The sequence below is a fragment of the Capricornis sumatraensis genome, chromosome 1 (assembly GCF_032405125.1).
Source record: "Capricornis sumatraensis isolate serow.1 chromosome 1, serow.2, whole genome shotgun sequence".
Lineage (NCBI taxonomy): Eukaryota > Metazoa > Chordata > Mammalia > Artiodactyla > Bovidae > Capricornis > Capricornis sumatraensis.
In genome coordinates, this window is record NC_091069.1 from 99,208,646 (window position 1) to 99,234,599 (window position 25,954).

General features: G+C 44.3%; 1 protein-coding gene across 1 annotated transcript; it reads right to left on the minus strand.

Annotated features, from left to right (window-relative positions):
* Positions 1 to 372: 372 nt before the first annotated feature.
* On the minus strand, positions 373 to 25,954 carry IL1RL2 (interleukin 1 receptor like 2). The gene is made up of 10 exons (XM_068978840.1): positions 25,897 to 25,954; positions 24,651 to 24,882; positions 20,639 to 20,834; positions 17,475 to 17,634; positions 14,736 to 14,810; positions 12,952 to 13,081; positions 11,905 to 12,041; positions 7,435 to 7,578; positions 3,199 to 3,360; positions 373 to 737 (listed from the first exon to the last, which is right to left on the minus strand). Exons 1-10 carry the CDS (start codon positions 25,952 to 25,954, stop codon positions 373 to 375), a joined length of 1,659 nt encoding a protein of 552 aa, XP_068834941.1.

A 25,954-nucleotide genomic window follows, 5' to 3' on the forward strand; every position in this document is an offset into this window, starting at 1 on the left:
TCCAGCCCCATGGGGGTCAGACCATGTGCCAAACCTCCTGACAGCTGAACCACAACTCTCAAACCCTCCGAGGCTCCTCCCCAGGGGCTCAAAGGCTACTCCTCTCTGTTCACAAGTCTTCATGAGTGCTCAGAGCCAGCCAGTTAATGAGGGCTTCTCGAGAGGTGCTGTCTTCCCCTAAAGAAATAGCTCTGAGCAAAGGCAGCAGATAAACCCAGGTCCTTCCATAAGGACACAACAAGAAACAGTAAGCTTCAAGCAAACAGCCCCGATGCAAGGCTTCCTTTCTAACTCTGCACAACCCTTGGGATGATATTCTTTCCATCAGGGGAGATGAACCCCGCACGGGCCTCCCACTTGCTGGCTGTGAGGTCAAAGGGTGTGTGCTTCAGCAGCTGGACAAGAAGGTGGCCACCTCTTGGGAGGCATGTGATATCTCACTTTTTTCCAGAACTTGGTCTTCGCGCACTGGGACTGTTCTGTGAAGTCTCCACTCCACTGGACAGCCCCATGCTTCTGTTTGATATACTGAATGGACTCTGGCAAGGCAGTGTAGTCCTTGACCTTCCCCAGTTCAATCAGGATGACCTTTATCCCGTCCTGGATGAGGGCACTGTAGACCGCAATTTGTTCTTCTGACAGGTTCTTTAATAGGTCAAAGCTCAGCTCATCGGGATCGATAATGATGATCAGTCTTCTGCACAGCCTAATATTTTCATCGATGACATTGACCACAGCTGGAAATTAAGGAAGAAGATGTAAAACAGCTCACAGTGGAAACAACCCCACAGGGACTTCCCTGGTGGTCCTGTGAGTAAGAATCTGCTTTGTAATGCGGGGAACACGGGTTCAATGCCTGCTTGGTGAACTAAGATCCCAAATGCCTGGAGCAACTAGGTCCTCGAGCCACAACTCAAGAGTCCATGCACTTTAACAGAAGATCCCATATGACCAAATGCAGCCAAATCAATAAATTTTAGAAATAATAATAAAATAATAAATGAAAAAAACAGCCACTGGTTATGAAATACTCAGAACAAGGATCTTATTATGTCAACTGTTTTTTTTTTTTTTAAAGGTTTCTGTCTTTTTTATTTTCCCAAAACAGCATTCCTATGGGAAATGCAGGGCTTCTAGAATTTTCTCCACCTGAATAAATAAATTTTTAGTAAAGCATTTTCTTTATTGACTAAGACCCATAATATCTAGAATCCACTGTCTGAATTAACTATTCTAGCGAAAAGTCTATTATTGTCTGTTTTATAGTAAATCATTCCGGATTAATGCAAAACTTATTAAGCTCATAGTATATAATTTACTTGCATATGTATAAATATTCAGTATTTGTTATAATTCCCATTTTTATCATGTCTAACTTTGTATATTGAAACTTAGCTAAAAGTCTGGTATATATTAGAGGATAAATGCTTTTCTTTTTTTAAATAAGAGACTTTTAAAGGATAGGACATATGTACTCAGTTCAAATGTACTAATCTTATTTATGTTTCCCTCTTGTGCTTCGTGGCTATTTAAATGCCTAGGACTTACAGGACTAACTTGAAACCAAATAACATATTCTGCTGACTTGGGGAAGGGAGATAAACTTGGGGTCTTTTAGAAATAAAGACCAAGTTTTATATCATCCTTATCCTTAGGATATAAGAACAGACTGTAACCTCCCCAAGAGCATGTCCTTCTTCTCTTTGGTTTATTTTAATATTTCTAGTGCCTACAACATTGCCTGGCACACAGCAGGGGCTCAATAAATGTTTGTTGAAGAAGTGAATGAATGAACCGTTATTGAAACATGAGCTCTTCTGCATGTTTGTAACAAGCCCTGGATCACACTTTCATTTCTTTCTGGAGAAGGATTTCATAACTTGAAAAGATGTGATAAGCTGTGGATAGGAGCAGCCTACGAAACCAAGGTACTTAGACACCTTTTCTTCATTTCTTTAAATTGTATTACATATTTTTGGCTGGGCTAGGTCTTTGTTGCTGCAGGGGTTTTCCTCTGGTTGCAGCAAGCGGGGGCTACTGCCTAGTTGCGGGGCCTGGGCTTCTCAGTTCGGGGGCTGCTCTTATTGCAGGGCACGGGCAGCAGGGCACAGGCCCGGTGGTTGTGGCACATGGGCACAGCGGCTCGGTGGCATGCGGGATCTTCCCAGACTAGGGATCAAGCTGTGTCTCCTACATCGCAGGTGGAGTCTTCTACCACTGAGCCAACGGGGAAGCCCTATTCATTTTTTATCCAATTATTTATTTATTTGGCTGTGCCAGGTCTTAGCTGTGGCACATCGGGTATTTGATATTTGTTCTCACATGCAGGACTTTTAGTTGAGACAAACTATTTGATCCTAAAGGAAACCAACCCTGGATATTCATTGAAAAGACTGCTGCTGAAGCTGAAGGTCCAATACTCTGGCCGCCTGATGCGAAGAGCCGACTCACTAGAAAAGACCCGGATGCTGGGAAAGACTGAAGGCGAAAGGCGAAAGGGGCAGCAGAGGATGAGATGGTTAGATAACATCACCGACTCGATGGACCTGAATTTGAGCAAACTCTGAAAGACAGTGGAGGAGAGAGGAGCCTGGCATGATGCAGCCCATGGTGTCAGAGTTGAACACAACTTACTGACTGAATGACAACAAGGAGAGGACTGGAGGTGACTGAAGCTCATAAAAACCAGCTTTAAACATGTATTCATTTACATATTCAAACCAACAGAAAATACTCAGTGATTAGTCTCAAGGATTCCACAGCCAATGACCAGTTGTCTGTTTTGGGTCTCTTGGTCAAGGCTAGGGTCATACAAATGTGTCAACAATATCCATACCCAACCAGGAATCACAGTTATCCTGTCAGAGGAATGAACCTAAGGAAAGAAGAGAGATTGATCCTAACCTTCTCAGCTTGGGGGCTGTGGGGAGAGGAGGTGAAGGGCTCCCTGTGGTTTCATACAGAAGGCAATCATACTTCCTGCCATTTTTGAAGTGAAGGAAGAGAGAGATCCCTTTCCATTTTCTTTCCTTTTTTTTAATTGAGTCTCAGCATGATGGATCTTAGTTCCTGGACCAAGGATAGAACCTATGCCCCCCTGCAGTGGAAGTAAGGAATGCTAACCCCTGGACCACCAGGGAATTCTGATTCCTTTTCATTTTCTTCATTTCTTATTTTTATACCTCACTGAAAACATACCTTGTCCAGGAAACTCATCCCTGCCAAATATGAATAACTTGTATCCACACTGCTTCTCCAGCACCTCAGGAAGAATTTTCAACACCAGCGTGTCCACATCATGACTCTGGCTTTCTCTCTGAGGCTTGGGATATAAAACATAAGCATCGTACAGCTTCCCATCTGAAAAGGAAACAGGGCAAGCTCGTGGAATTATTCTTACCAAATTGTGTCTGTGTGAGTCGCTCAGTTCTGTCCAGCTCTTTGCAATCCCATGGACTATAGCCCACCAGCCTCCTCTGTCCATGGACTTCTCCAGGCGAGAATACTGGAGTGGGTTGCCATTTCCTCCTCCAGGGGATCTTCCTGACACAGGGATAAAACCCCTGTCTCCTGCATCGGCAGGCAGGTTCTTTACCACTGAGCCAACTGGGATATCTCCCTAACGCAAGCAGCTTCTTGAAGATATAAAATATTGATAGATGACTAATGAGGACCTACTGTATGGCACAGGGAACTCTACTCAATGCTCTGTGGTGACCTCAAAGGGAAGGAAATCCAAAAATCTTGCAGGAGGCCCTTTTGTCCTGTCACTCAGCATAGCTATATTTCAATTTAATCTTTACATCAGGCACCTCCACCCTTAACTCATCTCTGTCTGAAGCACACCTTTCAAATATTTTGATCACATAATACCTTGCCTAACCTGTTGACTCCTTTCTTAAAGAAGCTAAAATGAAGAATAAGTAATTTGCGATGACCAGATCTCTTCCCCAGCTTCCCCTTCAGTCAGCTCATAGGCTCACTGTGTGAACAAGAGAGCTCCTAAAGAAAGACCCCAAGGAGTCAAGGAGCCTGCCTGCAGTGGGAGATGGCAACCAGCCTGGCCCCTATCTTGATGATTAACTAAAATTACTTCTCCTTTTCCCTTTAAAAACATTCCCGGCCAAGCAGAATCTTAGGAAGTAGTTCTGGGACATTAGTCCACCCTCTCCCAGGTTGCCAGCCTCCTGAATAAAGTAGCCTTTCATTTCCCAACCAATCCCCATCTCCTGAATAGTGGCTTTTGAGAGGTGAGCAGTTGGAGCTGAGTTTGGTAACGTGTTTGCTACTAGGGCTTCTCCGGTGGCTGAGACAGTAAAGAATCTGTCCGCAGCATGGGAGACCCGGGTTCAATCCCTGGATTGAGAAGATCCCCTGGAGAATGGAATGGCTACCCACTCCAGTATTCTTGCCTGGAGAATTCCAAGGACAGAGGAGCCTGGAGGGCTACAGTCCATGGGGTCGCAGAGTCAGACACGACTGAGCGACTAACACAACACAATAACAGGCTACCAGTCACAAGTCCAGAGTGTCCCCTTTGCTCCTGACCACCCAGCTATAAACTGGAGATTCCCATGACCCCCGCCTTGGGTTCAATTATTTTGCTAGAATAACGCACAGACTCAGAGAAACATGCTGCTATTAATAACTACATCATTGATTTATTATAAAAGGATTTTTAAAGGACATGAATCAAAAGGCAGATGAGAAGATGCACAGGGCAAAGAATGCAAAGGCTCAATGCCCTCTCCAGGGCCCCATTCTCCCTAGACTCTACCTGGTCACCAGCCCAGGAGCTCTCCAAACCCTGTCCTTTAGGGTTTGTATGGAGGCTTTGTTATATAGACTCGTTTGATGAAATTAGGAAAAGGAAGCTTCACAAAGTTCATCCCTGAGTCATTATGGGCAACTGGGTCAGATTGTATTTTCCAAAAATAGCCCCAGAAGTATTTCCAGTCCCGCAGGCTCTTTTCAAACTTCGCCACACCCATAAAGAGAAGGATTCAATTCAATTTCCCCTCCCTTAGCATTGGGTAAGACTCTGCAGCCGCCTTGATGCGTGAACGTGGTGGAACTGACACTAGGAATCCAAGGTCTGAGTCATTTTAAAAACTATGTGGGTGAGAGGGGAGGGCTTCCCTGGTAGTCCAGTGGTTAAGAATCCGCCTGCCGATGCAGAGGACACGGGTTCAATCCCTGGTCCAGGAATATTCCACGTGCTGCAGGGCACCTACACCTGTGTGCCTGTGGGCCACAACTACTGTGCCCAGGCTCCGTAACAGGAGAAGCCACCGCAGAGAGAAGCCTGAGCACTTCAGGGCTCACCCCAGTATCTTGCTGGGAAAATCCCACGGACAGAGGAGCCTGGTGGGCTAGAGACCATGGGGTTGCAAAGAATCGGACACAACTGAAGGGACTGAGCAGGCATGCATAAAATATTGACCAACAACCAATGAGAACCTACTCTACAGCACAGAGATCTCTACTCAATGCTCTGTGGTGACAGACCCTAAATGGGAAGGAAATCCAAAAAAGCGGGGATGTATGTACACATATAGCTGAATCACTTTGCTGTACAGTAGAAACGAACGCAACGCCGCTAAGCAACTGTATGTCAAAAAAAAATTTTTTTTAACAGACAATACATAGAACTTATGGACTTTAGCCAAGGCCATCCAGAACTACTTAATAAAACTCTGAATTAGACACACCTCACTATGAATCACTTCTGCAGCCTGACTAATCTGGTTGGAATAAACTTATCAGGAGAAGGACACACTTTCTCTTCTTCATTGGTTTTTGCTGCTGCTGACTCCGTATGTTCCCAAATAACCAGAGAATGTCCTCAAAGGACACAAAGCTGGGAACAGCATCTGGGTTCACCTCAAGAGTCTCATCACTCACTCACTGTTCAAGTCACACTCAGAGGGGAATCAGCGAGTGAGCTGGAGGAAACGTAGCCACAAAGGACGCGTGCACTTTGCTGACTTAAAGGAGAAGAAGAGAACCCCTGGCTGACTGGCCGTTCCCGTCTCAAGTCCTCAGCCCACTGGCTCCGATCCTGGTCAGCAGCCCGGTCTGAACAGAGGGCAGGGCTCCCTGAGTCGCTTGTCTGTCCAGCTTCCCCCGCTTGGGATGGGATGAGACACCATGCAATTCGTTTTCCTCTTCCTGCTACATCTGACTTCACCCGCGGCAGCTTCACCATGCACTTTGCACTCACGCTCCCTGGAATCCCAGTGAGTCAGAGAGACGGAGCTCTGGGGACACCCCAGCAGGGCCCTGTCTGTCAATGCATGAAGCAGCTCTGTATCAGGAAAGACAAACAGCTTTGCTGCCCTGAAGCCTCTTCTCAGATGGATGCAGGAGGGTCACGGGCAGAGATGGGCTGACACGGAACAGGCTCTCCAGGGACCACAGCCCAGCCCAGCCCAGCCCACTGCCCACAGCACTATAAGAGTGTCAGGGCATACATAGGGAACAGTCGTGTGCACAGAGCCGGGGAAGGAGAGGGTGGGATGAACATGCAAACATATACGTTACCATGTGTAAAACAGATAGCCAGTGGGAAACTGCTGTGTGACACAGGAGGCTCAACCCAGTGCCCTGTGACAACCTCGAGGGGCGGGACGGAGTAAGAGGTGGGAGGGAGGTTCAAGAGGGAGGGGATATATGTCTGCCTATGGCTGATTCATGCTAATACATGGCAGAAAACAACACAATACTGTAAAGAAATTAACCTCCAATGAAAAATACATTAAAAAAAAATCTTAAGAGAAAAGAGCTTCAGGTTGCACTGGTCACACACAGCCAATTTCCACAAGTGAATTTTGCTCTCAAAAAAGAATTCATTGTTTCCCAGGTTGCTCAATGGCTGCTGATTTTGAATTCTGAAATTTCATTTAAACTCCAAGTTAGGACACTTATGCTTCATCAAACCTGTGCACAAGCATGTGTTTTTTTCTATGCAAAGGCAGGCACTTCGTGTGAATATCGCCCTTCTGTGCAACAAGGAATCTTAACGCATGCCTGGACCCCCCAGCACCCGAGTTCCCATCAGCATTGCAAGTCTGTGGACCTGAAAGTGATGCCTCCATGGATCTCTGTGCAGAAAGCTGCACAGACAGACCTCTCTCAGCCGTGTATGCCTTTTTCTATCCAATTAAGAGAGATTAAAGCAGATTTAATGATGATGAAGCTGAAGCTCCAATGCTTTGGCCACCTGATGGCCCTGATCCTGGGAAAGGCTGAAGGCAAAAGGAGAAGAAGGCAGTAGAGAATGAGACGGTTGGAAGGCATCACCGACTCAATGGACATGAGTTTGAGCAAACTCTGGGAGACAGTGAAGAACAGGGAAGCCTGGCGTGCTGCAGTCCATGGGGTTGCAAAGAATCGGACATGACTTGGCGACTGAACAACAGCAAGTACACTCACCTTCTATGGGCCCTGCAGAATGGAAGGAACTTCGATACCAAAGTACAATGTCGATCTTAAAAATGGTGTAGATACACATGGCAGACACCACTGCACCAGTCAAGATGAGAAGCCCTCCTATCAAGTAAGCTTGAAAATCTGGAACTGCAAATGACAGCAAAAATAAATAAACAATAATACTACAAAGAGTCAATTACACACTTCACTTATACGAATCTCATGACATATGCCAAATAGAAATGTATTGAATGTTAATGAGAATAACACAAAGACTTCTTTACAGTTAAATAATAGGTTTTTGTGATTGCTGTTTAGTCACTCCTCATGCCTGACTCTCTGCGACCTGTGGGCTTGCCTGTAGCCCACCAGGCTCCCCTGTCCATGGCATTTCCCAGGCAAGAACACTGGAGTGAGTTGCCATTTCCTCCTCCAGGGGATCTTCCCAAGCGAGGGATCAAGCCCACGTCTCCTGCATTGGCAGGAGGATTCTTTACCACTGGGCCACCTGGGAAGTAAATTATAGGTGTGGGGAGCAGATTAACCTGGTCTTGGTCATGAATCTGAGGAATAAATGTGCTCCTGGGAACTTGGAGAGGCAAACTCTGTAGACGCCTAGCTCCGGATGGTAGATGCTGTATGGCTCTGACTGCAGAAGACTGCTCACCTGTCAAAGCACACCTGGCCAGGTAACTCCTTACTCATCGCTAGACTCTCCAGAGGCAGAGCCTGAGCACATTTATTGGCAATGTTCTCCAGGTGATTCTGTTGCACAATTTTTTTTTTTTAAAGAAAATGATTTTTTTTAATGCGAACTATCTTTAAAGTTTTTGTTGAATTTGTTACAGCATTGCTTCTGCTTTATGCGTTGGTTCTTTGGCCGCAAGGCAAGTGCGATTTTAGCTCCCCGACCAGGGGTAGAACCCTCACCTCCTGCATTGGAAGGCGAAGTCTTAGCCACTGGACTGCCAGGGACACCCCTTCTTGCACATTCGTCACTATTATTTTTTTTTTCTTTTAGCTGCTATTGACCATCTTTACTTATTGTTTTTTAATTTAACTTTTTATTTTATATTGGAGCATAGTTGCTCATTGGGCTTCTCAGGTGAAGAACAGGGAAACCTGGCGTGCTGCCATTCATGGGGTCAGAAAGAGTCAGACACCACTTAGCGGCCGAACCACAACAATTGGCACTAGTGGGAAAGGGTCTGCCTGTCAATGCAGGAGACACAAGAGACATGGGTTCGATCCTGGGTGGGGAAAACGCCCTGGAGCAGGAAATGGCAGCCCACTCTAGCAATCTTGCCTGGAAAATTCCATGGACAGAAAAGCCTGTTCATCTACAGTCCATGAGGCAGCAGAGAGTCAGACAACACGGAGCACATCTATCTGTCTACCTATCTACAGCTGATTAGCAACGTTGTATTAGCTTCAGGTGTACAGCAAAAGGATTCAGTTACACATTCACATGTATCTATTCTTCTTCAAATTCTTTTCCCATTTAGGTTGCTACGTAATATTGAGCACATTCTTGATTCTGTTCTATTACTGTTATAATCACCTTCCCAGTGACTCAGAATTGAGCAGCAGGACCCCCATCGTGGGGCTTCCCAGGTGCTACTAGTGGTAAAGAACTCGCCTGCAATGCAGGAGACATAAGAGATGCGGGTTCGATCCCTGGGTCGGGAAGATCCCCCTGTAGAAGGAAATGGCAACCCACTCCAGTATTCTTGCCTGGAGAATCCCACGGACAGAGGAGCCTGGTTGGCTACGGTCCATGGGGTAGCACAGAGTCGGACATGACTGAAGTGACTTAGTATGCATGCACACGCCCCCATTATAGATAAAGAACCACCAGTTGCTGCCCCTGGAAGCCATCCCCATGGCTGCACAAGACTGGCCAAAGCCAAAGTCCAGCCTCATCTGCCCTGTTCACCAGCAGCAGCCGGGGAGGCACCTGTCTGCAAGGCACTAGCTCAGGAAGGGCGTTTACACCTGGTTGTGTTTTGTGAGCACCTTGCTGAGCAATTAAGGCAAAAAGCAGTGGGCAGATGTCCAAGGAGCAGAACCAGTTTCTCTGGAACTCCAAGTCCCTGAGAACATGCTTCTACGCATCTGAGAAGAGGAACAGCCCACAGCTTTCTGCCTTACCATGGCCCAAAGTTGTGCTGCCAAAGGAGGCTCCAGGAGGGAATCAGAAAAGAGGAACCAGGAGAGGGGAAGAGAAATTCTGTCCATTCGTAGAATCCACCACATGTCTACCACTTCCTTCATCCTCCCTGGACCTCAGGTCCCCACTGGAAACTGTGCGTGGGTAGGGGGTAGGGGTGGGGGAAGGGGAGCTTACTAAAGAGCCAATCACAACCTGCACCAGGCCACACCATGTTGCAAACATTTTGCAAAGAAATCCTTATGCACACTTGTATGTCTTCAAATACATGGCACAATAAAGCATGATAAATAAAAACACCTTCTGTACCCTAAAATCAATCCACTGATGAAGTCCCAGCCCTGCCAACTGGAGCTGCTCTGCACGCTGGTGCCGTCGGTCCTGACCTCTTGTCTGAGCCTCTAGCTCCTAACTATTCGATGGATTCTCCTCCTCCTCCCTCCCACCACCCCCGATTTCTTCACCCTTTATCAGCTCTTGGACCAACTGTACCACCTGTCTCTTTAGGAACACTGCGTCTGGGGACCTTCACTGTACACGTCAGGGATATTGGCATTATAAACGATCATGATAAAGAGATCAGGCCCACAATATTTATGAGATTCAAAAAGCTCCCAGTAAAGTAGACAGGAGTGATGCCCTGAAATTCTTGGATTGATCATTCACTGCATTGAGGAGTGTCGATTCCCTCTGCTCTATAAATGAGCTAAAAGATGATGACATTCAAAACAGGAAACTAATGAATACGTTCAAAGGGAGTATTGGCTTTGAAACTGAAATAAGTGGGAAACTCTCTGTTGAGACATCAGGTATCCGAGTGAAAACTCTATTTAAAGTGGGATTTCTCATTTGGGTCCACATGGCCACGACCAGCCTTAAGCTGAGATGGTAAGCCAGGAACAAGTGATTAAAAGAAATTTATAGAAGGGCACACCCAATCCAAACTCTCTGGAGATCCTACTTCTCAAAAATAAAATCAGATTCACACCTATAGGTGTCTTCAAGAAAAATCAGAAAGTCTAACGGAGAAGCTGTGATCTTACCTCTGGTTTCAAGTAAACGAAGATGAGGCTTGAATTTAAGTTCCTAAGAATTTAGGGAAAACAAAACAGAGTGCACCTGTCCAGAAATACCTTGCATGTGAGATATGAAATAAGCGTTAACCGGAACAGTGATGAATTCAGTAAGCGTAGGTTTCTTAACTAACCGAAAACAAAGCGGACAAAGGACCCTTTCCGTCTCCTGTATGATCAAGCAGGTGTTCACAGCTAGCACCATGCATTTGTTTTGAGCCTCAGAATCCTTCTGAACACAGTGCTTCCACGATCAGTATCTATAAGTCAGTATTGACACAGAACTCTCACTGCTCATCCTCAGTCTAGTTGAGGCAGATTTCAGCCATAGCCATTTCAGGTCTTGAGCGAGCTCCAGGGTTTCACACAGTCAGAGTCCCCTCTTTCCTCTGGGCTGGACGCTGAGGTACACTGTCCAACAATTCTACTCCTGATGATGAACCACAGAGAAACGCTTCTCCAAGAGTACTGCTGGCAAATCAAAGCCTTCTCTCTTGTGTGAAGCAATCCGAAAACTAATGAGTTGATGTTAATAGAATTATTCTTAAAAAGCTGTCTTGGGAAACCACAGGCCAGTCTCCTACAAGGTACTTCAAACCCTGCCTCTGACTTTTCTCCAGATGATTTCACCCTTCACTTTCCACTCTCGGATTCCGTTGCCTCCATTAGATAATGAGCACACTCTGTACACTGCTAAGTGCACTATCTGCACACACACAGGGAGGCAAAGTCCAGGCTCCAGGCAACTAACGATGTTAGCAATTCACCTCTGCTGATGACACAAGAGAAGAGAAGGGTCCTTCCTGCTCAAACACCGGAATTTAGCCTCTATCGATAATTTTACAAAGCTACGTGATAAAAATATACATTGGCATTTTACATCACATGACTTCTAATAAACAACCAAAAAGCTGAAAATCACAAGCACATGATTTTACCAGTTGAGCAAATCAGGTGTAATAAAGGAATACCTCTGCTTCCTGGAGTGTTGATGCATAAAATCTCAATGTATGTTCAGAAGGAGCTTTCTAAGGACACTGCAGTGAAAAAACAGCCTGACCCCGAGAGCATATTCAGACAGGGTATCAGTTTTTAATTAGATTTCATATTGAGTCTCCTTACTCAGAACCACTCTGCTGTCTCACAGCAAGCATTCAATGCTCTTTTCCTGTGTGCTTCCTTGCCATCATCTGGAACTCTCTGGGCAGTCACCCCCCAGCAGGACATTACCTGGGAGCTTCAGTATAAAGAAAGCAGCAGACACTCCAGCATGGCACATGAAAGGGTGGCCATAATCTTCCATTTTCACTTCTAAGAAGGTTATGTTCACTGTGTAAAAAATATGTTCTGGAAAAATAGTGTAGTTTCTATAAAAGAAAAGAGCCCATCATTAATACGTACATGAGCTGTCTTCACCCACCAGGTTTTTGTGAACTTTTGTCTGGAGGATAAAGTTCTCTCTTGGAGTACACTTGGAACCATTATTTTACCCTGAGAATACCCTGCTGGCTCAATGAGGCAATGGATTATGTAGCTCCAAATGTAATGTGCATTTTCTTTCAGACAGTGACACAAAAGTGCGCTCCTTCTCATTCGAGACACCGTCCTCAGCCCTAAGGGGTCCTCCCCGGTTCCTCTCCACCCATTCTAACTTATTTACACTGCAACACCCAATACACATTGGTCTGTCCTCTGACTTCATGTGCCTTCTTTTCTACCACTCGGCTTAAACCATCATCAGTTGGGTTTGTACCGCTCCATTAGCTAATGATCACGCACCATCTCCCCCAAGAATCCCCATGTCACTGTCCACTTCACTGTTTAAGCCTTGAAGGCCCATAGCTCATGATATAACTAAGTAGGAATGAATGAGACTGATTATAAGGCCTAGCTAAGGATGCTTTAAGCCATGCTTGATTTTTTGCCTCCTTTCTCTAAGATGTAAGCAGGATTGGTAGCATGAGCATCTTTTTAAAATTATTTTTACTACTGATTGATTGATTGGCAGCCCTGCAGGACATGAGGGATCTTAGTTCCCTGACCAGGGATGGAGCCCGTGCCCCCTTCGGTGGGAGCTTGGAGTCTTAACCACTGGACCACCAGCAAAGTCTCTGAGCATCTTCTCAGACCCAGATGCTTGGCTCTCTGAAACATACCACCAAAAGGAGTGAGGGAGAGGCTGTGAGAGTCACCTAACAAGCAGTACCAGCACCAATGTCAGTTAGATGGGGAAATGCATGCTAGGTTGTAGAGAAGCCAGGAAAGCAAGATACCCACTCAATTCCTTCCTGAATGCGCTTGGATTCCCCGTAGTAGTCATCGACCAGGGTATTGTTTACCCTCCAGCAGCGTGGGTTTGTGTTGTCCCGCGTGTCTGTTATGTTGCAGTTGACAATGAGCATGGAGCCTGTACAATCAAATTCAGAAAAACTTAGTGAGATCCCAACCAAGGTGACCTGCATCATAAAGGCACCTTGCTTCTGAACCTTGAATAGCTTTCAGTTACCAAAAATATCCTCCCTGAGATCAACATCCATCTGCTTTATTCTCTCCCTGGACAGAGATGAGGAGGACATGAAACCACACAGGATGTGTACTGCACAGACAAGAATAAGCGGCCAAACACCACCAGCTTGGGGCCAGTGTTTGTCACGACATCAGGGGCACAGATACTACTTCTACTCTTAGCAAAGAACATTACAATTTAAAAAGCATTTCACACATGTTTTGGTCTTCATCTCTAAAACACTCCTACAGAGGAGAAAAGAAGTGGTGCTATTATGCCCAGCTTACAGATGAGAACATTGAGGTCCAGATAGATCAAGTGACTTGCTCAAGGTCACACATTAGAGGAAGGAGCGAGACATGAACTCTGGTTTTCTAATTCCAAATCCAGTCAGATTAAGCACATTACATTTCATTTCTAATTTTAAAAGATTTTTATTTTTAAATGATGAATTCCTAGTTCAAGTTTTCTAAATGACTTTTCGGTATCTATGCAGTAAGTGTATCATTTTTTTTTTCTCCTTAAGCTAGTTTATGCAAAAGATGAATTATCTAACATTAAACAAGTTTGCATTGCTCCATGTAACCCCAGTTTTTCCCTTTACATACATTGTTAAAATAAATTTGCTAGCAATTTGCTTTATGTTTTTCACCTGTATTTATGAATGATTTGGTCTGAAATTTTCCTTTGTAATGATGTCCTTTTTGGGTTTGGGTGTCAAGGTTTTCCTGACCTTATGAAATGCGATAAGGATTATTTCCTCTTTTTCTTCTCTCTTAAAAAATTTGTTGAAAATTGGTATTAATTCTTTATTAAATGTTTTTCAGAATTCACCAGGAAAGCCAAATAAACCCTGATTTCTGTTTGTGGGAAGATTTTAAATTAACTTATATGACTATTTTGCTCTGCCAAGGCTTATCTTTTCTTTCTTAATTATCTAAGCACAATGACTAGAATTTTCAAAGACAGGAGAGGGGAACAAAGTTAATTGAGAGTTAATAACAACTATACTTATCTTGTCTAGGTGTTTATGAAATCCACAAGAGTATTCACATGGTGAGTGATTTGTAAACAAATATCCTAATTGTTTTTATTATTATTGAACTTTCCTTGAAAATTTGAAAGAACTAAAGAACCCTCCTTAAAACATGTGGGTCCAAAGACTTTTAAGCAAATGGGCTTCCCTGGTCACTCAGATGGTAAAGAATCTGCCTTCAGTGCAGAGACCTCAGTTTGATTCCTGGATTGGGAAGATCCCCTGGAGAAGGGAATGGCAAACCACTCCAGTATTCTTGCCTGGAGGATCCCATGGGCAGAGGAACCCGGTAGACTGTAGTCCATGGGATCACAAGGAGTCGGCCATGACAGAGCACACACACATCCGATTTCCTATTTTGCTTTATAAGCTTTCGCATCTCTGTCTTTAATGTCTGAGTTTCTCTGCATTTGAGAGACTCAGTTTGCTGCAGCTTCCTCTCCCTCTTCTATTCTGCCCCGTACCTGCCCCAAGCCTCCGGCCCTTAGCAACTTCAGAGGCTCCGATAAGTTTACTCACCAAGTTTTACTTCAATTGAATTGTTTTTTGGATAAATGATCTTAGGGATTCTTCCTCCACTCCCCACTTTTTCTGCTAAAAACATCATAACACATGAGATTGTGTTAGAAACATACTCAACTACTTGAATGCAATCATAACATAAAACATGGTAGACCTTCAATAAACATTGGTCAAGAAAAAACAAAAATCGTAGTGTGACAAAATATCACTCCATAAAAAAATGCATATTTTTCAACCAGGTTATCATTGGATTGCTAAGGGAAAAATCTGAAAGCTGGGCTACCAAGAGTCATGTCACTGTTATATATGGGACGTAAATATAAACGGATGAGATTGTGTGATAAATTCTCACTGCCTAGTCACCCAATATACTTCCTAAGCAGTGGCAATAAGTGAAGCTCTGACCTGAGTCCTAGACAGAGAGAAATAGTAACCCTAACAATCTATCGCCAATTCCATTCTTCCATTCTCCGACTCTGCCCTCCTGTATTCTTCACGCCGTTTGTCCCCTGTGTCCCTCACCTTCCCTCTCCCTCACGTTATAACCGTCTTCCTTGTGTTGACTCCCCAACCCTTTGACTTTCTCCATGTCTTCCCTTCTCCATTTGTCTACCAATATTTGGCAAGTGGGCCTCAGTGCTAAAGAATTCACCTGCTGAGGCAGGAGACGTAGGTTTCGATCCCAGGTCCAGGAAAATCGCACATGCCTTGGAGCAACTGAGGCAGTGCGCCACCGCTCCTGAGCCTGTGCTGCAGCAGCCGTGACAGCCAAAGCCGGCACATCCGAGAGCCTGTGCGCCACGAGAGAAGCCAGTGCAACGAGAGGCCTGCACACCGCACCTAGAGAGTAGTGAGTGCCACTCCCCACAACTGGAGAAGAGCCCGCGCGCAACGAAGCCCCAGCACAGCCAAAATGAAAGAAGTGAAAAAAATCACCCGTCTCATTCGTGAATCGTGTGATTCATCTCTGCCTCTTTCCCGCTCAGACTTCAGGGCTCCGTCAGAGCAGCGGTCACGGCTCTTATCATCATCATCATGATCTCCCTGCCCGGCACCGGACCTGACCTTGATGAGCACCCAGTAAAGGGTCCATCCATGACTGCCTGAAGAGCAGCCTCCCACCACTTGCAGCCAAGTGCAGATGACCACACCCAGAAGATGCTATGGCAGCTTCCTAAGCGGTCTCTAGATCTCAAGACCCTCTTCAACTCCTTCTCGAACCATCTCATAACTGATCTTGTTCATCACGAGTGCAGCCTTGGGGCTCTGCACTTGCATGCGTTCAAGGCCTCCTCAGTGGCAACTTGGTAAAGCCAGTGTATAATCGGCCCCCTTGACCTTGCCCCTCTTTAACTCCACGACCTCAACTCCCATCACTCCTCAGCTCACACTTCTATATGCCCTAGCAAGATTACTCTTAAAGCCAACATGAACTATGATGGTACACATTCCTATGCATTGTCTGAGGCTCTCATCTCTGCCTTTCCCCTCTCTTCTTTACTTCTGTAAATCCTGCTCATCCTTCAAACTTCAGTAGAGAAGATACTTCCTCTTGGAAGCCTTCCAAGACCATTTATTTATTTGCCACCCATGCATCTACTTTTGATTTTTTTCCTGCTTCCCCAGACCCTGTCTATAACTCTCTCTTTGCCACATAATGTTAAGACAATCCATGTATATCTCTAGCTCCACTACAACTGGGCTGATAGCTCCTCAGCAGAAGAAAGAATTTTAAAGTTTTTCTTATTATCACATTTTAACAAGTTCTGGCACATAACAGATTACAAATAAACGTCTGTTGCAAAGATGTGCATATGGATGATTGCACTCAACGATTCCTTCAGGTATTCTTCATTTCGCCTTTGAAATTTCACCTGATAAAGAACTCCCAATGTAATACTAAAGCATAAGCATAGTCAATCATCCAGTTCATTGATAGATTTGTGTGTAGTCTAAGTCGGGCTCTGGAGTACGTGTTGGGAATTCAGTGCTGAACAAGACAAGGATGGGGCCTTGTTCTGGGGAGACATATTTGCTGTTGTTCAGTTGCTGTCATGTCCCACTCTTGGAGATCCCATGGACTGCAGCACACCAGGCTTCCCTGTCCGTCACTCTCTCTCTGAGTTTGCTCAAACTCATGTCCATTGAGTTGGTGATGCCATCCATCCATCTGATCCTCTGCCGCCCCCTTCTCCTCTTGCTTTCAATCTTTCCCAGCAACAGGGTCTTTTCTAATGAGTTGGTTCTTCGCATCAGGTGGCCAAAGTATTAGAGCTTCAGCTTTAGCATCAGTCCTTCCAATGAATATTTAGGGTTAATTTCCTTAAGGATTGACTGGTTAGATCTGCATGTTGTCCAAGAGATTCTCAAGAGTCTTCTCCAGCACCGCAGCTTGAAAACATCAAATCTTTGGTGCTCTGCCCTCTTTACAGTCCAACTCTCACCTTTACTGAATATCTATACTTTTTCAGGCACCCCATGAGCTTCTCTATAGACACAATCTCATTTAATTTTCATGCACAAACCAGGAGTTTTGAGTCTTCTATTTTTTCAGATGAGAAAATTAAACTGCTCATGGCCTTTCACCCCACTATCCCTAACCTCTGATCCTAATAAAGACATATTTGAGAGAGTGTTAATCCCCAGGAAAATCAGGATGGAGAAACCTTCTGCCCAAAACCACTCATCTCAAGCAAACCCAAGAGCAGTCAAGGTGAAGGGTAAGCGCATACTTACTGACAGTCACAGAGATGCTATTGAAAACAGTGTGCTGTTTCTTTGCATGTGTGAGGCTGGCTTGACATTCATAGTTCCCTCTGTCCTCCACCGAGACATTCTTCACTAAGAGCTTTTTTCCCTGAGAAATAAACCGTTCTCCTTCTATCTCTATACAGTCCTTAAAAAAAAACAAAACACTTTTTTTCAATTCAAAGAGTATCTTAGGGTATCAGTTACATTCCTAATTAGCATCAGTCCATGAACCATGGAGAGACAAGAAATCTATGTGATCTCTAGACCTTAGGTAATTTATAAGCTAATTGAAAACATACATATTTATATAGTGAAGCAGGTCAGGCGTGTTTGACTCTTTGCGACCCCATGGGCTGTACAGCCTACCAGATTTCTTCTCTAAGGGATCTTTCTGACCCAGGGATGGAACCTGGGTCTCCTGCCATGCAGGCAGACAGACATTTTATTGTCTGAGCCACCAGATATTTATATATTTATATAAGATATATATTTTATAAGATACATATATATTATCTCCTGGAGAAGGGAATGGCAACCCACTCCAGTATTCTTACCTGAAAAATTCCATGGACAGAGGAGCCTGGTGTTACAGTTCACGAGGTCACAGAAAGTTGGCCACGACTGAGCATAACAGCATATGTATATATATATATATGAAACATATATCCCCAGAAAATTTGACAAAGAGTATTCTACAGGCTAGAGTGAGTGTTATAAACATGAGTTGAGAGAAAAGAAGCCTGCATAGACTTCACGGGGAAGGATTACACCTGCTCCATAAAGGAGTCTGGTCGGAGGATGCGATCAAGCAAGAATGTCCTCCACCCACAAGAGCCCAAGTTCCCCAGTGCACCACCATCTAATGGCACCCAGTGAGGCTGCAAGCCCAGGTGAGTAAGGAATGCCCCCTCATTCCATCTGTTCTTCCTCACACACTATTTGGATGATCCCCACTTCCTAACTCAATTTCTGAAATAGCCTAAAGATCAATGTGGAACCATACTCAAGTCCTTCTGATTGATTCACCAAGTGAGGACTTGACTGAAAAAGCGGGCATCAACAAATGAGTGGATAAAGGAGATCTGAGGTATATATCTGCAACTATCTATCTATATCTCAATAATACTGAGTCATAAAAAAGAATGAAATAATGCCATCTGAAGCAACATGGATGGACCTAGAGATTATCATACTGAATGAAGTAAGTCAGACAGAGAAAAACAAATACCATATGATATGACTTATATATGGAATCTAAAACATGATACAACTACTTATTTACAAAAACAGACTCAAGATATATGATTGCCAAAGGAAGGGCTGGAGGAATAAATTAGGAGTTTGGGACTAGCAGATATAAACTACCATATATAAAACAAACAACAAAGACCTACTATATAGCATTGGGAACTATAGTCAAGATTTTGTAAGAAACCATAATGGAAAAGAAAAAATAAAATAAAAGGCAGGGAAAAGGACATTCATTGCCACATTCCTGTGAGAGAAGAAAACAGAAACAAACTCAATGAATGTGAAATACACAACAGAGACAATCAATAAAGGCGAAGACTGGTTCTTTGAAAGGAGTAACAGAACTGACAAATCTCTTACGAGACTGAATAAGAGAGAGAGTGTGTGTGAGAGACAGACAGAGATGCAGAGAAACACAGCGCAGTAGGGAGCAAAGGTAAACCTTACTATAGAAGGAGAAGTTAAAAGCAGAGCATTGAAATTGTTTAGTAATTTCACACCAGAGCATCTGTAACATTTAATGAAAAGAACAACTTGCTAGAAAACAAAATCTTACCAAAGCCCATTCAAGAATAAGCAAGAAATTTATATAATCCTATGGCCATTAAATAAATGGAGTCAGTAGATGGAAACATTCGCACAAAGAGAACTTATGACCCAGAGGGTTGTACTGGCAAGGGCTAATGGGCAGCGGCGGGGAAAAACTAGTTCAAATATTAAATACTATGCTAGCCTGTGCTCCTGCTGGCCCAGGATTATGCCTTATACATTATTATCTGCTGATACGGTCAAGAAAGGAGAAAGTCTAAAGGTAAAAATGCAAGGTGTAGAAGGGTGAGTATATGATGCCCCATTTCCATAAAAAAGGAAAGACTAGGACATATAGCAACCTTCTACAAAAGGACTTATGCCAGCATGCTGAGCCTCCCAGGACTGCTGCTACCAGTATGCTTGTATGGAATTATACAAGGATGATGCAAAGCCTGCAAGGAACTGATGATAGCAGCCAATGGGCCCAGGAAATATGGATCAGAACTGAGAAGGAGACTTTCCAGGGTGTGCCTTCCGATACTTCGTGATTCTTGAATCCTGTGCGTGAACTGTGCATGCAAAGAAACCATTATCCGTTCAGTGAAACTACTTAATTAATCTTAAATGAAAAAGAATAATGAAGGATAGTCTGAAAAGCCAGAATAACTGGAGGAGGGGTGGATACAAATAAGCAATTACAAAGCTCTAATAACTATAAATTAAAAATAAGTAATTTGCAGGGTTAAATTATCAATTGCAATTAGGTCACAAATCTCTCTCTTTAGCAATTTCGCTTTAGAAGGTACAACATAGGGTTTCCCTGGTGGGAAGACCTGGGTTCGATCCTTGGGTTGGGAAGACCTGGAGGAGGGCATAGCAATCCACTCCAGTATTCTTTCTTGGAGAATCCCCATGGACACAGGAGCCTGGTGGCTACAGTCTATGGGGTCGACAAGAGTCAGACACGACTAAGTGACTAAGTACAGCACAACACAGGGCTTCCCTGGTGGCTCAGTGGTAAAGAATCCACCTGCCGACGCAGGAGACATGGGTTCAGTCCCTGGTCTGGGAAGACCCCACATGCCACAGAGCAACTAAGCCAGAGCACCCCAGCTACTGAGCCCACACGCCCCAGAGTCCATGCTCGTCAACAAGAGAAGCCACTGCAATGGGAAGCCTGAGGACCACACTGAGAGTGTATCCCCTGTAGCCACAACCAGAGAAAAGCCCACGCAGCGGTAAAGACCCAGGACAGCCAATGAATAAAGTTATTAAAGAAAAAAAGGTAACTTTAAAAAAACAAAAAAAACCCCAAGGTTTCAAAGAACAGGAAGGAAAATATCATTAGGATTTTTTTTTTTTTTTACCTTATACCACTTTACTGAATCCAAATAAAAATTGTTTGGGAAGTTGAGATGACATATAAGGATGTCATCTCTTCCGACCTGCAGAATCTGCTTGTACTCATGAGGCACGTTCAGTTGACTGTTTCCGGAAGCACCACACCAATATTTTTCAAACACAGTGAGGTTGACTCGCATTCTGGGACAGATGTCCATATCACTGTAAGAAAACAACAGATTGTAACTTCAGGAACTCAAACAGTCGCAGAACCAAATGATTCCGTCCATCTCCAAAAATTTCCTAATTCTCTTCCAGGCACTGTGCCCAACCCTTTACCTCAACAAGACAACATACATCTCACAAGTCATTCATTACAGAAGGAAAAAAAAAAAAAAAAGCATTTGGATTGTGGAAACATGGGAGGACATCTTATCCAAATAATCAAAATGAACATCCCCAAGAACAAGCATGTGAACAAGAGGCACCTCTGAGTATGCTGTCTGACAAGAATGCAAATCACTTCCATAGCATTCCAGCCAAGGAGGCTCAGCCTGAACCGACTGAGGAAGAAATATCTGTCAAACCCAAACTAAGAGATGCAATATAAAATAATTGCCTGTACTCCTTAAGAATGTCAACATCACACACACTCACACACACACAACAAGCTGAAGATCTTTTCCCAATGAAAAGAGATTTAAAATAAGTCTATTCTATTCATCTGAGTCTCTTTTCCACAAATAGATTCATCAACACTGTTTTTCTAGATTCCATGCTGCTGCTGCTGCTAAGTCATTTCAGTCGTGTCTGACTCTGTGCAACCCCACAGATGGCAGCCCACCAGGCTCCCCCGTGCCTGGGATTCTCCAGGCAAGAACACTGGAGTGGATTGCCATTTCCTTCTCCAATGCATGAAAGTGAAAAGCAAAAGTGAAGCTGCTCAGTTGTGTCCAACTCTTCGCGACCCCATGGACTGCAGCCTACCAGGCTCCTCCGTCCATGGGATTTTCCAGGCAAGAGTACTGGAGTGGGGTGCCATTGCCTTCTCCACTAGATTCCATATGCCTGCATTAATATACAATATTCATTTTTCTTTTTCTGATTTCATTTCTGGACATAGTGGGGAAGGAGAGGGTGGGACGAATTGAAAGAGTAATATTGACATATTCACACTACCATGTGTGAAATAGACAGCTAGCACGAAGCAGCTCTATAGCACCAGGAGCTCAGCTCGGGGCTCTGTGATGATCAAGAGGGGTGGGATGTGGGGTTGTGGGATCGAGGCTTACCAGGAGGGGACACATGTATACTTATAGCTGATTCACACTGTTGTACAGCAGAAACCAACACAGTATGTGTGCGTGCTCAGTTGCTTCAGTCATGTCTGACTCTTCATGACCCCACAGACTGTAGCCCATCAGGCTTCTCTGTCCAGGGGATTCTACAGGCAAAAATACTGGAGCGGGTTGCCATGCTCGCCTCTTGGGAATTTTCCCTTCCCAGGGATCAAACCCGTGTCTGCCTGCGGTCGTCTCCTGCATTGTGGGTGGATTCTTTACCCACTGAGCCAGCAAGGAAGCCCACCAACACAACAATGTAAACCAATTATCCTCCAATTAAAAAAAAAAATACAGCTAAATGCAATGCAATGATCCTGAATTGGATCCTCTACAGGAAAGGAAGAAAAACATTTATAAAAGTCATCCTGTAGAAGATAGATAAAACTATATGAATCGGGGAGTAGATAAAAGCATTGTGTTGGTTAAATTTCCTGAATGTGATAACTATTTGGTGATGATGTAAGAAAATACTCTTGTTGAGAGAAAATACATATTGAAATGAGAGAAATACATCAGGGTCCCTGATGTCTCAGAAGGTAAAGAATCTGCCTGTAATGCAGGAGACCAGGATTTGATCCCTGGGTCAGGAAGATCCCCTGGAAAAGGGAATGGCAACCCACTCCAGTGTTCTTGCCAGAGGAACCTGACGGGTTACAGTCCATGGGGTCGCAAAGAGTCAGACACGACTGAGCAAATAAAACTTTCACTTTTCATATGTATATGTATAACTGAATCACTTTGCTCTATACCTGAAACTAACACAACATTGTGAATCATTTATCCTCCAACAAAAATAAAGAAAAATAAAGCCCCAGTTAGAATAGAAAATGAATAAATCCAGACTGCACAGCCAGATTCACGTGACATAAAATCTCCAACTCCAGTTAATTAATAACCTAGAGGAAGCCAGAAATCAGACCCCATAAGACATGGGCAGCTGGTCTGCAGAGAGTGAAACTGTGGGGATGAGACTACCGGCACTTGCACGTGTGTCACTGAATAACAGCGCACCCTGAGTCAATCACACGGAAATGAGAAATCTGGCAGGAATCAGAGAGGCATGTGGTCATCTGGAAACACAGAAAAGGACCTAGAGACCCTAGGGACCATGAGAGAGGAAAGATGCAACTGCATTTCTGGGGTACTTCACATGGGATCTGGGGTAATTTTTACTTCAATCCTATCTGACTGGTCTGATTTCCACTTTACAGAGAAGAAAGCCAGGCTCGTGGAGGTCAAATAATTCATGCAGGTCATGCCCATTGGCTGCTGCTGCTGCTGCTGCTGCTAAGTCACTTCAGTCGTGTCCGACTCTGTGGGACCCCATAGACAGCCCACCAGGCTGCCCCGTCCCTGGGATTCTTCAGGCAAGAACACTGAAGTGGGTTGTCAGTTTCTTCTCCAATGCATGAAAGCAAAAAATGAAAATGAAGTCGCTCAGTCGTGTCCGACTCTTCACAACCCCATGGACTTAGCCTACCAGGCTCCTCCGTCCATGGGATTTTCCAGCAAGAGTACTGGAGTGGGGTGCCATTGCCTTCTCTGGCCCGTCAGCAAAGGAGGACAACAAAATGGGACCCTCAGCCAAAATTAGGTCTGCAGAAGTGTTTTAATTAGGACACACACACAAAGCTTATTGGAAAGGTAACCACATACACACTCATTCTAATTTCCAGGTTACCTTGACAATTTGGAAGATGTCCTTGAACTGAATGAGTATGTGTGTTAGTCACTCAGTTGTGTCTGACTCTTTGCGATCCCAAGGACTATAGCCTGCCAGGCTCCTCTGTCCATGGGATCCTCCAGGCAAGAATACTGGAGTGGGTTGCCATTCCCTTCTCCAAGTGATCTTCCCAATTCAGGGATCTGGGTCTCTTGCATTGCAAGTGGATTTTTTACTGCCTGTGCCACCACTGAACTGAATAGTTTGCCGATTTTGGTGAGGCATATGTTTTCCTGTTCACTGCAGTCCCCGCCAGACTCAGTTACCTCCCACCAGATCACTCACTCACGTTACTTCCTAGTACAAGCCTTAGCGTGAGGCCTGGAACACACCTGATGCTTGGACACTGTTAACAACAGATTCCTTACAAAAAAAGGGCTTAAAGAAGGCATATACCTATCTGGATGAGCTTCCAGTCACAAAAACTTTTATTTCAAGAAAGAAGGCAGGATCATATTGGATAAATAGGCTTTATAAGCTGGGCTGATCTTGGGCAGCATTTCAATGACAAAAGATGCATTTCCTGTTTCAGCAGCTGATTTACAAATCTCTTCTGTTTAAAAGCCTGTTCATTGAAACCATCTCATAACAATCACAAAAACTATATTGTTCTCATTGAGTTTTCTACATTGATTAAGAGTTTATCAAGATTTTTTCTAAAAGAATTATACCCATATGTATATACACATATATACACAGAGTTTCCCCGATGGCTCAGTGGTAAGGAATATGTCTGCCAATGCATGACACTTGGGTCCAATCCCTGGGTCAGGAAGATCTCCTGGAGAAGGAGATGGCTACCCACTGCAGTATTCTTGCCTAGGAAATCCCATGGATAGAGGAGTCTTGTGGGCTACAGCTCATGAAGTTGCAAAAGAGTTGTACACAATTTAGCAACTACACAACAACAACAGTGTATATACATATACATATATGAGTAAGAGAGAGCTCTATTTTGAATGAGGAACTTACTTTGTATGACACTGGTAGATCCCAGAGTCCTCCCCTTTCACTGGGAGAAACAAAATCCAATTTTGGTTCTGGTAAATTCTAGACTGTGTGTTTTTGGATATTGGGATTTTGCTAGGATATTTATACCATGTTGCATCTACTTTCCCCGATGTTGGCAGAGAGTAGATGCAATTAAAAGCTGTAGGCTGGTCTACTGATGCCATCTCTTGCAGAGTCAAGTCCTCACAAGCATCTAGGGAAGGAAAGGGAAAAAATAATCACCACTGAGAGTGCTGGTGTTGGTTTTTATTTGTTTGAACAAATACCTCAATTTTCTTGCTAATTTGAAATTTTATTTATAAATTTTCTCAGCATGAGGGTTTCCTAAAAACAGTCTGCTGATGTGGAAGTATAACCCAAACTCCTTCCATCTGTCCCTAAGAGGGAATTTACTGAGTCCAATCCTCCCCCCATCCCCAAATCATCTTTCCTATTTGGAATGTTTGTCTCTTTCCCTACTATTCCCTTGTGGCTCAGCTAGTAAAGAATCTGCCTGCAATGTGGAAGACCTGGGTTCAGTCCCTGGGTTGGGAGGATCCCCTGGGGAAGGGAAAGGCTACCCACTCCAGTATTCTGGCCTGGAGAAGTCCATGGGGTCTCAAAGAGTAGGACACGACTGAGCAACTTTCACTTTCTTCTATTCTAAGACCCTAACTCCGTCATCCTCCTCCTTCAGAGAGAGCGTTCCTATTATGAGCCCCATTTGACCTGTTTTTCTTCAGCACTGCCTTCCAGTTAATTCAATCTGTCCCAAATAAAACCTATAAGTATTTTGTCCCACAAAGGGTTGTTAAACAATTCCCTCACATTAAAGTTCGTTTCTAACACATTGCTTAGCTTTTCTTTAGAAGTAATTTGTTCCATTGCTAGTTTCTTTGCTTTTTACCTTGGTCTAAAACGTCCCTTTGACATATAAAACAGAGGCATCACAATCTCTTTGTGCGTTTTAACTCGAGTCTTGACTTGCAACTTTGCCCAACTCCTCCCCGCTTCAAGTCACTTCAAAGCTCAAAGGTGACATTCCGCGCAGGGCATCAGCCACTGGGAGCTGAAACCTGCAGTTTCCCCATCCCGCGGGATTCCGCCTGGACCACTGGGGCAAGAGTCACCGCACGCGATGCTCCAGGGCTCGAGACGGGGCTCGCACAGAGCGGCGGGGAGATCGGGAGGGAGGGCAGCCGCTGCGACCCGAACTAACCGGACGTACCTGCTCTGATAAAGCGCGGAAGAGCGATGGACACGACGCAGAGGAGCAAGGACAGCAT